The 12,683-nt window shown below is 41.7% G+C and overlaps 1 protein-coding gene across 1 annotated transcript in view; it reads left to right on the top strand.

Moving 5' to 3' along the window:
• CPZ (carboxypeptidase Z) overlaps positions 1 to 12,683 on the top strand; it is a 153,549-nt gene that overhangs the window by 117,569 nt on the left and 23,297 nt on the right. The window contains exons 7-8 of the mRNA XM_069744760.1: positions 7,535 to 7,693; positions 8,709 to 8,844. Coding sequence (XP_069600861.1) covers positions 7,535 to 7,693; positions 8,709 to 8,844 — 295 coding nt within the window. The remainder of the gene's footprint in view (positions 1 to 7,534; positions 7,694 to 8,708; positions 8,845 to 12,683) is intronic.

Below are 12,683 nucleotides of genomic sequence, written 5' to 3'. Positions count from 1 at the left end.
TTCCCAGCCTGGTGCAGGGCTACAATTTTGTTTCTGGTGTCCTTTGACAGCTCTTTGGTCTTCACCATAGTGGAGTTTGGAGTCAGACTGTTTGAGGGTGTGCACAGGTGTCTTTTTATACTGATAACAAGTTTAAACAGGTGCCATTACTACAGGTAATGAGTGGAGGAAAGAGGAGACTCTTAAAGAAGAAGTTACAGGTCTGTGAGAGCCAGAAATCTTGATTGTTTGTTTCTGACCAAATACTTATTTTCCACCATAATATGCAAATAAAATGTTAAAAAAACAGACAATGTGATTTTCTGGTTTTTTTTTCTCAGTTTGTCTCCCATAGTTGAGGTCTACCTATGATGTAAATTACAGACGCCTCTCATCTTTTTAAGTGGTGGAACTTGCACTATTGCTGACTGACTAAATACTTTTTTGCCCCACTGTACCTGGTTGATGGACCTGAGTCCAGTGAATGGATCCACCCATCTCTAGCTGCTATGTCCACAGTCATTTTTTCTTCGCCCAGAAGGATGCATAGTTTCTCTTCCTCATCCATGGAGATGAACACCGAGAAACGATCACAGATTCTTCTCAAGTGGGTGCTCAGCATTGAGTGCATTGCAGCAGGCAGTAAATCACAGCCTCCGAGGCTTCCAGGTCACAGTGTTGGCACAATCTGCTCTCCATGGCCTCGATGGCCTGTGGGAACTTCATTTGTGTTACCTCAACATCTGACAGTCTCTGGAGTTCAGGAGTTTTTCCAGATAAGGGGCTAGTTTGTAATCTTGCTGTAGGCTCAATCTAAATTCCACATTGCCTACATATTGGCTTTTACTATGTGTGAGCACACAGAGGAAATCAGTGCAAACTTTATGCAGGTGCTTTTCTTTTGTTGGAATTGAACCTAGGGCTCCAGCACTGGTAGAGAAAAGAGCGAATATCCAATACTATGGGACGTTCGGTGGATTATCCAGTGGATTAATTCGTAGTATAAGTTTTCTTCAAACGGATCTATTGTAGCAGAAGATATTTAATGGTAATCATTTAAAGAAAGCAGAAAAACAATAAGACACCCACATTATTATTATTAGTAGTATTATTATGTATTTATATAGCACAATTAATTCCATGGTGCTGTACATGAGAAAGGGGTTACATCAAAATACAAACATCACTTACACTGAGCAAACTAACAATGACAGACTGGCACAGAGGGAAGAGGACCCTGCCCTTGCGGGCTTACATGCCAATGATCAATAAAAAACCTTATATATGATATCAATTAATATTATTTGCAGAATAGGTTGGCTCAGTAGTGTTGAATTCCAGCTAAGATGGGAAGAGAGGCAATGTCATTGGTTTTGAAACTTTAATGAAGATTCTCCTTTCAAACATAAGTGATCTTGTTTATTAATTTTTGGAATCAGTGCATTATACAATTTTTCCACAAGATGTCAGGATTGATCTATAAAAACGAAGAAGTCGTTCACTCGCCAGATGTCGCTCTCATCAAGGCGATGGCAACGCGATTCTGCGTTACTAGTCTGCATCACATGTTGGGATTGTATATGATCACTGCGTACAGTGGTTGTGCTTGGCACTCAGCATGCTATAAAACATAATTTTGATTCCGATCCTATGCATATTAGTTAATATCCAAATAATAAAATATGATAAACTAAAAATAAGTTATTATAACCAAAATATAGTAAAAACGAAAAAAAAGAAAGGGAAAAAATTATTTTCCAGCAAAATGTTCAATTTCAACTTACACAGTGGTTGTCGTTTAAAGGGAGCCTGTCACCTGAATTTGGCGGGACAGGTTTGCGGTCATATGGGCGTGGTTTTCGGGTGTTTGATTCACCCTTTCTTTACCCGCTGGCTGCATGCTGGCCGCAATATTGGGTTGAAGTTCATGCTGAGTCCTCTGAAGTAAACTCCTGATAAGCTGTATCAGGGTGTCAGGACCTGGGTCACCACCATGCTCTAGAATTTGTGAAGCCATGGAGGTTCACTTTGTCTGCACTATATAAACCAGTATTTGTGAGTCCATAGTGGACAATTTGCCTTTTTTATTTATTGTTTATGTTTTAGATTGCATCCTAATACCTTATAATTGATTTATTTCCCCATGCTTTGAAGATAAACCAGCTAAATCTGCAAAAGTTGGACGTGTACAGTTAGCTCCCCCTAGTGGCGATCAAATTCTATACAAAGTTTTCTTCAAGAAAAAAAAAGAAAAGACAATGGTCAAAAATCTGAATCTAAACAAAAAAGATAAAAAGGCAGCTAATGAGCACATGCAGGAAATCTCTAAAATCTCTCTGGTTCATTACTCCTCACTGTCCTCAGTTGTATTTGACATTACAGGTTGATATGCTACTTAATGAAGGGGCAGTGCTTCAAAAGTTTCCTAGTGCTTACAAAAGATCTTTATGACTAATTTACTTAAGTAGGAGCCCCCTGAAATATAGAAATGTTGGTCCAGAATGCAGACTCAATATATATTCGGAGGATCCGCAGTATTATATGTTGTATGTCCAAGGGGTTGACCACTAGTAAAACAACTCCTTATCAATCAGTTGCTAGCATAGTTTCTTTGTAGTGCTGGGGTCCTGTGTTCAAACCCCACCCAAACAAAAATTGGTATTGGCATTGGTTTCCTCCAGTTTCCTTTCAAACCCATACATAAGTAATTTAGATTATCCTCACTGTCCCCATCTGGGCTCACAATGGCATGAAAGTGTTGCGGAATATGACGGCGCTATATAAGCAAGTAAAATAAATAAAATAGTTACACGTGTTATTTGTATGTGGCCATACACATTTATTAGCTGTCGGGCGGACACTCATTGGGCTGACAGCTCACTCTGCTGAATATTTCTGTGTTCTTGAGGAGATAGAGGATCATCTAATTGTGGCTAACCTCCCTGCCAAACAAAAGGATCAGGCTCCAATATTCATCCATCAGATTCTTACTTGACATTATCTCTTGGGGAGAGTCGGGAGGCCCCCATTCACATTAGATGGTTGGTTGACATCTGCAAAATCTGCAGCTCCGGACAAATGTCATCAAACGTTTATCTACCCCTTTTGTTTTAGTTCCTCGTGTATTTTCCCTATTTCTGCTTGCTGTTAGGCTGGTTTCACATTTGCGTTTTTTTTTTCGTTTTTGCTGTAAAAAACGCAAAAGAAGCATGCGTTTTTTCTCCTATATTTAACATTAAAAATGCATGCGTTTTTTGCATGCGTTTTGACGCGTTTTTGCAACGCATGCGTTTTTTCTCTGCATGCGTTGTGTTGCAGAAATGCAACATGTAGTAATTTTTGCTGCGTTTTTTTTGCCGCAAAAACGCATGCGTTTTTTCGCGGCAAAAAAACGTATTGATGTCTATGTAAACGCATGCGTTTTTAAGCACATGCATTTGCATGCTTTTTAAATGCATGCGTTTTTATAGAAAAACACAAGAAAACACCCTAACCCTAACACAAACCCTAACCCAAACTCTAACCCAAACCCTAACACAAACCATAATCCTAACCCTAACCCAAACTCTAACCCAAACTCTAACACAAACTCTAACACAAACCCTAACACAAACTCTAACACAAACTATAACCCTAACCCTAACACAAACCCTAACACAAACCCTAACCCTAACACAAACCCTAACCCAAACTCTAACACAAACTCTAACACAAACTCTAACCCTAACCCTAACACAAACCCTAACACAAACCCTAACCCAAACTCTAACCTAAACTCTAACACAAACCCTAACCCTAAGGGATCCTAATCCTAACCCTAACCCTAGGGGTTAGGGTTAGGATCCCTAGGGTTAGGGTTTGTGTTAGGGTTTGTGTTAGAGTGTGTGTTAGAGTTAGGGTTAGAGTTTGTGTTATAGTTTGTGTTAGATTCTGTGTTAGAGTTTGGGTGTTGTGAATTTCGCTCTTGGGCTCCCTCCGGTGGTTGTAAGTGGCACTTTTGTGAGTTCTGCTCTTGGGCTCCCTCTGGTGGTTTCTGGTGGTATGGCTGCTCCTTGGAGTTAGCTGTCTTCAGCTGCCTCCACTTATCTTCTCTTCTGCTCGGCTATTTAGGTCTGGCTCTGTCTTCAGCCAGTGCCACTTGTAAATGGTTTCTGGTTGGATTCACATCTCTTTGGAGTTCCCTGTTATCCTGACCAGTTCAGCTAAGCTAAGTTTTTGCTTGCTCTTTTCTGTCCATAGATTGTGGACTTATTCATTCTGTGCTTTCTATGTTTGTCCAGCTTATCAATGTGAATTTATTCTGTCTTGTTGGAATTTCTGGGAGGCAGATTTGCCCTCCACACCTTTAGTCAGGTGTGGAGTTTTTTTTTTGTAAACTCTGCGTGGATTTTTGTAGTGTTTTATACTGACCACACAGTATTCCATCCTGTCCTATCTATTTAGCTAGACTGGCCTCCTGTGCTCATCCTGGTTTCATTCTGTGTATGTCTTTTCCCTCTCCACTCACAGTCATTATTTGTGGGGGGCTAATCTATCCTTTGGGGATTTTCTCTGAGGCAAGATAGGCTTGTGACGAGATGCCTAGGGAGAGTTAGGAGCATTCCACGGCTACTTCTAGTGTTGGGTTGAGCTTAGGGACTGCGGTCAGTACAGTTACCACTTCCTTCAGAGCTCGTTCCATGTTTCTCCTATACCACCGTATCATAACATTGGGTTAGAGTTTGGGTTAGGGTTAGGGTTACGGTTAGAGTTTGTGTTAGGGTTTGTGTTAGAATTTGTGTTAGAGTTTGTGTTAGGGTTAGGGTTACGGTTTGTGTTAGAGTTTGTGTTAGAGTTTGGATTAGGGTTAGGGCTAGAGTTTGTGTTTTAGGGTTAGGGTTAGAGTTTGTGTTTTAGGGTTAGGGTTAGGGTTAGAGTTTGTGTTAGAGTTTGTTAGAGTTTGTGTTAGGGTTAGAGTTTGGGTTAGGGTTAGGGTTAGAGCTTGTGTTTTACGGTTAGGGTTAGACTTTGTGTTTTAGGGTTAGGGTTAGGGTTAGAGTTTGTGTTAGTGTTTGTTAGAGTTTGTGTTAGGGTTAGGGTTAGAGTTTGGGTTAGGGTTAGAGTTTGTGTTTTAGGGTTAGGGTTAGAGTTTGTGTTTTAGGGTTAGGGTTAGGGTTAGAATTTGTGTTAGAGTTTGTTAGTTTGTGTTAGGGTTAGGGTTAGAGTTTGGGTTAGTGTTAGGGTTAGGGTTTGTGTTTTAGGGTTGGGGTTAGAGTTTGTGTTTTAGGGTTAGGGTTAGGGTTAGAGTTTGTGTTAGAGTTTGTAAGAGTTTGTGTTAGGGTTAGGGTTAGAGTTTGGGTTAGGATTAGGATTAGAGTTTGGGTTAGGGTTAGAGTTTGTGTTTTAGGGTTAGAGGTAGGGTTAGAGTTAGAGTTTGTGTTTTAGGGTTAGGGTTAAGGTTAGGATCCCTAGGGTTACTAGGGATCCTAACCCTAACCCTAACCCTAGGTATTTCTGTTTATAGTGGGTTTTCTAGTTGATTTTGATGATTGGCAGCTGTCACACACTTCTCATCATGCGTTTCAAAAACGCAAACGCAGGAAAAAACGCTTGTAAACGCGTCAAAACGCCGCATTTGCGTTAAAACATGCAAAAACGCATGCACCTAAAAAACGCAGCGTTTAAACGCGTTTTGCACCAAATGCGTTTAAATGCGTTTGCGTTTAAAATGCTGCAGATCAAAACGCAAGTGTGAAACCAGCCTCAGTGAATTTTTATTAAATTCTTGTGAACTATCATGGTTTTCTTCTGGTTATGAGATGATCACAATCCATTTTCAAATACCTATAGGTATGTCACTACTATACAGTATATGAAACTAATATATACTGTACTATGGTAAGTACTGGGGGGGGGGGTAATCTGTTCAGGATCCTAATTTCATGGCTAGTCTTTTTCATTATATGGACAATCCTTTAATGTGTCATTTAATGGACACTTTTTCAATACTCATTACCCCATTTTTCCTGTGGAGGCGCTGCAGGAAAACTAAGCAATTACTTTTCAGATTTTCCAGAAAATACACAGATGATCAACAGTGTCTCAGAAGGAGGACAACTTTTCATCACCTTAATGAAAAGGGGCTGTGGAGACACGAAGGTCAGTGGGTGCTCTTGTCCGCTGGCCCGGCTGTCTTTAGAAAAACCCCATGGACAAGGGCTCATCCCACTGAACACTCGAACTCCTTCCCCGTGGGCAGAATACTACTCAGACAACAGAGGGTGAGAGAAAAACAGTGTGGCAATACTTTACTGAACCACCAACAGAAAATAAAATATAGAACAGTCCCAGCAAATACACAAGATGGTGTAAATTAGAGTCTCACCCTTCTGCTGGCTCACTGGGATTAGAGCAGCTGCAACTTCAGGGCTTCCACGGCCAACTACCCCCACCATTGGCACCCCACTTTTGATGGTCAATTGAGGTACGTAGCCAGATGACCTGATTCTCACAACCTGTCTTCTGTGAACGTCTCCTTTGGGCCAGGTGTCCTGATTGTCCAAACCTGGCTTCTCCAAACATCTCCATGGGTTCAGGTGATGGTCAATGGAGCAGATCTGTATTCCTCCAGCTGGAGCTGACGTCTTGTAGAGGGTCTCAAATCTGTAATCTTCTGGTTGGAGAGATGGTGCCTTGGCTACTGTCATGTAAAGTCTCTTTGGTAACAAAGGGAGATCCCCTTTTATAGTTTACAGTGGTCCTTCTTGCCATCAACATATCAGCAAACATCAAGTGTTTAATTACTTTGTGTCCCTGTCCTCCATGGATAGCAACACAATAATCTGCAACAAACATCAATTAAAGAGTCAATATTCAGGCTTATATGAACAATGGCTTAGGTCTCTTCATTTTCCCGAAAGACACATCTGGCCTAATCAAGAACAAATGCTATGTGGTCACAACTACAACAAACATCCATTCAAGAGTCAACGTTCAGTATCATACGAACAATGGCCTATGTCTCCAGAACTGTGGAAAAAAAATAAATGCTGTGTTGTCACTTTCCGTCTCCATCCCTACAATCCCTGCTAGTGTAAAGTGCTCCTGAGTAGTCATCACATGACCAGGATGGGTTTACTTTTAACCGTTTAGCTTTAAACAATGAAATGATCCACTTACTATATGCAAACGTCTGGAACTAAAACTTTAAAGTAATTGAAATATGAAGACATTTTCTGTCCTCATTGTGTTGTTTACATGACTAGGCACGATGGTGGGATTATTACCAATATCCGATTGATAGTCAACAGTGTCCATGTGGATGCCTGAAAGAGCCAATGGAAGAATCTCATTGGTGCATTCCAATCATTCTTCAACTTGACCTAGCTAATAGCACAGGTCACAATTGCTAGATGCCCATCAATTAGATCCTGCTGGCATATTCTACTGCCCCATCATGGATATTGGTCCTATGTCACCAGTATCTATACTGAAATCCTACAGTGGTCTCCTCCAGGCACTACTATACCCTATTGAGGCAGTTTACATCTTCTATATTTCCCTCATTTCCATGTAGGTCGCTCCAGAGACAAAAGCGGTCATGAAATGGATGAGAAAAATCCCATTTGTTCTATCTGGGAGTCTTCACGGAGGTGACTTGGTTGTCAGTTACCCTTATGACTTCTCAAAACATCCATTAGAAGAAAAAATGTTTTCTCCTACTCCAGACGACAAGGTGAGAAGCAGGCACCATATAAAATATATATTCTATAATCTGAGACATTGCAATAGAATAAGGAAAAGGCCAGTTTATTTGCACAATTTTTTTGATTGCTGTTATCCTTTCTAATTTTTCTTTCTTTTTTCCTTTCCTTCTTTTGAACGAAAGGGCAGTACAGTAGAGCTGACCATACTAAGAGAGGAGAGATGATAGAAGGGTTTTTATTGTGTCACAGCTAAACTAAGCTGCATTTTCTGATCATGCAGAAGATTAGACCAGGAGATCAGACCTGTATCATTACATCTCACCGTCTGAGAAACCTGCTCTAAGCTATGGTGGGGGTGTGTCCTTTTTCTGCTGTGTTGCTGCCTGATTATGATTGGACAACTCATAGACGGAGAAGAAGTACACTCCTCCAGTGAAAACCATTAGTCTTAACAAAAGTTAACTCATTCAGTGCCAAATACTTTGATTGGCAATATATCTGCAATGTAGAAGTAAGATTAAAAGAAAAACAAAAAAACAAAAAAAATGTATTCCATTCTTCAGCCACTATTACATGGTCTATCCAGTTCAACATGAAACATTTGGTGTCTGATCTTCTTAGAGAAGAATAACTTGTCTTTTTACATTTGTGATGAAAGTGATATATTAATCACATTTTCATCAAAAAGGCATGTAGGAATGTTGAACTTTACTGTCTTTAAAAGGAGAAATTTGGGGTTATTTTACCAAATGGGTGGGGGAAGGGAAGTGACAACTGTTCTTAGCTTTCGTGTATCTGAATTCAGGCAAACTACATTTAATGCCTACACCAACATTAATCTAACACAAAAATAAGGTTCTGCATGAATATTTCATTATTTTGACAGTTGACTGAAATGGCTCAATTGATCCCTATTCTTAGCAAGAAAAACTAAATCAAATGTAAATAAAATATCATTTTGAACAATATTTCAAATAAAGTTATCTATTAAAAAGAAAGCAGCCATGGTGTTATTCGCAAATCAATCTTCATCCATTTCATCAGGTATTTAAGTTACTTTCAAAAACCTATGTCGCTTCAAATCCCAAAATGTCAGACCAGTTGACCGAAAGATGTGGTGGAAATTTTGTTAAGAAAGGATCCATAATAAATGGTGCGGAATGGTACAGCTTCAGTGGAGGTAGGTTGACTTCATTTATTTTACTCAATTATTACGTGGCTCAGCAAATATGAAATAGCTTCTTGGTATTAAATATTCATCATCTTAACTGTCTTTCTTTATTTTTCCACTTTTATCTCTGTTTAAATGTTAATAATTCTTACTACTGTTGATGGATCTTATATGAATTCTAGCCATGCTTTATCTACATTTTACTACCTGTGTATATGAATATTTACAGAATGCATTGTGCTGTTAAAACGAAGTAGCAACATTATACTCCAAGTCATTACAATTACGGCAATATCAAACTTGTATGTTTTCTTTAGATTTTATTGGTGAAATAGGGTTTAGAAGTTTGCAAAAACAAATTATGCTTGTCGCCATTCTCTGAGACGCACAAGTTTTTGTGCTTTTTCAACGATGGAGTTGTGTGAGGGCTTGTTCTCTGTATGCTGAGCTGATATTTTTATTTATATCTTTATGTGGTACATTCGACAAATTAATCACTTTTTATTGCATTTTTGGGGGAAATGCGTGGACTAAAAAAATGTATACTGGGCACCTTTTCTTTTCAGCTTTCAACTTAAATATTTTTATATTTTAATAGACCAGACTTTAATGAATGCTGTGACATCACATACTTGTAAGTTTATTATTCATTTATTTTTTAAACTGAGAAATTATTTATATTTTTTTAAAACTTTCTTTATATTTTATTTTTGTACCTTTAGGGGACTTGAGCCTGTGATTGTTTGATTGAGTATGCAATAAACTGCAATACTATGTAGTATGCAGTGTAAAGTGCAGTCTCTGTAGCTGAGCTTAAGAGGAGTGCCAAGATAGTAGCGATGGAGGCCATCAGCAGGCCCCAGCTACACATCGCAGAGGGCCTATTGAAGCCTGTAAGTGCACACAACTGCAATCACACATTTCCTGTAGGCGACCACAATGGCAAGACCGAGGGCTAGCTGCTGTGTTGAGAGAAGGTGGAGTAGGGTGAACAGGACACACTGTTGGACTGTGAGTGAAGTGCAGGTGGAGATGATATGGTGTATTGAGAAAGATCTGTTATGTGTCAAAAAAACATGTCCACTTTTGTATCAGCTGATGGGCTCTCACTCACCTCGACTGTAGGGGGTAAACAAGTGAAGTTTCTATGGCCAGAGACCTGTGTGAGAAGACTTGGCATGGTGATGAAGTAGGAAGAAGCAGCAGATGTGGTGGATGGAACGGCCAATGATTCGCAAGGCCCGCTAGTTCGCACCTTAGTGCAGAAAGATTCCCAGACTAAGGCATGTTGATTGCATATGTGCCGGTTCATGCATGTAGTTGTCAAATTATTGCAATTTTGCCTTTACTGAGTCTTTTTTTTTCAAATTTGGCAGATAATGTGAGTTGAGTCATCCTTTTTGGTCTCAATAAAGGCCCAATCTAGGCAACTCTTGCTGCTCCTGCAAACTGCAGGCTCGTGACCTGTGCTGGCCACAACCAGAGTTGTAGCTCAAGATACAGTGCTTGTCATGTTTGCATCACTCGGTGTCTGTGCAGGAAGCTGCAATGTAACCTCTTTGTTTTCCTCCTCCTCCACCTTCTCTGCTTAGTTACTCAGCTGCGTACCTCTGGGTTCACACCAAGTGGGATCTACAACCTCATCATTATCCTCTCTGTTCTCCCACACCTCGCCCTGAGAGTCGCCCTCTTCCACGACATGCCCTGACACCACAGCACAGTCCGCGTGCGCTTCTTGTATCTGAGTGCAACATCTGCTAGGGCTATGGGGCACTCAGAATCGGGTTGCATGGCTCTTAAAGGGGTGTTCACGACAGCAATGACCTGGTCCGTGGCCCTGGGCACGCAATAAATATAAGAAAGGGAAGTTCATAAGGGATTGTACGTGACGCCACCTGTTGTGTTCGGGTATAGATGGCCAACGCTGCTTAAGGGGACCACTGGGGCCGGTGGTGTTGTAGCTGAGATGGTTCGGCTTCTCGCAGGTGGGTTACCAGAACATTTTATGAGGGATGGTAGACGTTCAGGTGCAGGAGTGAGGGTGCAGGAAATGAGTGGAGGATACAAGGACTGTAGTTTCTTTACCTGAGTCTTTTTTTCAAAATTTGGCAGAAAATGTGAGTTGAGTCATCCTTTTTGGTCTCAATAAAGGCCCAATCTAGGCAACTCTTGTGGCTCCTGCAAACTGCAGGCTCGCGACCAGTGCTGGCCACAGCCAGAGTTGTGGCTGAAGATACAGTGCTTGTCATGGTTGCATCACTCAGTTTCTGTGCGGGAAGCTGCAGCGTAACCTCTTCATTTTCCTCCTCCTCCACCTTATCTACTTAGTTACTCAACTGCGTACCTCTGGGTTCACACCAAGTAGGATCTACAACCTCATCATTATTCTCTCTGTTCTTCCACACCTCGCCCTGAGAGTCACCCTCCTCCATGTCATGCCCTGACACCACAGTACAGTCTGCTTGCGCTTCTTGTATCTAAGTGCAGCACCCACTAGGGCCGTGGCGTACTCAGAACCGGGTCGCATGGCTCTTAAATGGGTGTTCACGACAGCAATGACCTGGTCTGTGGCCCTGGGCATGCAATAAAAATAAGAATGGGGAAGTTCATAAGTGATTGTACGTGACCTCGAATGTGGTGTTTGGCTATAGATGGCTAACGCTGCTTAAGGGGATCGCTGGGGCCGGTGGTGTTTCAGCTGAGATGGTTCCGCATCTCGCAGGTGGGTTACCAGAACAGTTTATGAGGGATGGTAGATGTTGGGGTGCAGGAATGGGGGTGCAGGAAATGAGTGGAGGACACAAGGACTGTAGTTTCTTTACCTTTAATCTCAGGTTGAAGGTGCAGTCCAGGACACAATTCACAGCTGGTGATGGAGATCCGGGCAGCCTGGAATAAATTCAGAGTCCCCCTAGCCAGGTGGGGTTGGAGGCCTTCCTACTGAGCTGTTCTCTGGGTGCTTGGTGCTTTTAGTTCTCCTCAAGTCCCTCCCTCAGTCTGTCCACTAAGTGAAACACTACCCACATGGCAGTCAGCTGGGGCCAGGAAACCTGCAATTTCCTGTCCTCTGGATTTCATTGTGGGGCCTGAAGTTCCCACAAAAATATGGACTCCGGTGTCCAGTCTTCTGCGCTTAGTCTCAGGGTGAGCTCAGTCGCAGCTCCTATCCCCAGATTCTCCTCACCTCTTGCCTCTTCTTCCTTCACTGTCTGCTCTCTGATTCAAACTCACTAACACCACCTCCAGGCCAGACCCTTCTGGTCTGGAGTCAGGAAAGGTGTTGTATTCTGAAATTACCTGGAAAGGGGACCCCTCTTACTTCCAGGCATGGCATCACCCCCTGTGAGGGAGGCAATGCCAGTGTGGCAACTGGGCTCCTGGGGTGCTACATGATTCTAATCAGGATCACCTACATCCATGGTGGTTGATGTCTGGTGACGAGGGTCGTGCTCCAGGATCCAACATGAAAAGTTTTGGCATTGTGCATATGCTTTTCCTCCTCTAGATTCTGTGAATTTTTGGAGCAGACCTCTGATGCTCATAAAATATAATGTATGAACAGCTCTGCAGAAAGGCCCTGTGTGTGATGTAAAAGTGGAGGAAGAGGAGGAGAGGCCACTTGATGCAGCGCTTGTCATCCACTGGAGCACATGCTCTATCTGACCCTCATCTACAAGGCGTACCACTGTGTGGCTGCCAATGGAAGGGAATAGAGTAGCCAGTCCAGTAACAGGTGTTGTCAGTGGTCTTTGGATAGGATGAGACAGTGTTTTTTCAGTTGAGCTTTCATTAACATTAACACCTAACAACCAAACGATTTGGATTATTAAATAGGGCCTCCTGGCTTA

This window comes from Ranitomeya imitator, chromosome 1 (genome assembly GCF_032444005.1).
Source record: "Ranitomeya imitator isolate aRanImi1 chromosome 1, aRanImi1.pri, whole genome shotgun sequence".
NCBI lineage: Eukaryota > Metazoa > Chordata > Amphibia > Anura > Dendrobatidae > Ranitomeya > Ranitomeya imitator.
Note: the sequence above shows the minus strand (reverse complement) of the source record. Positions and strands in the feature narration are given on the sequence as shown.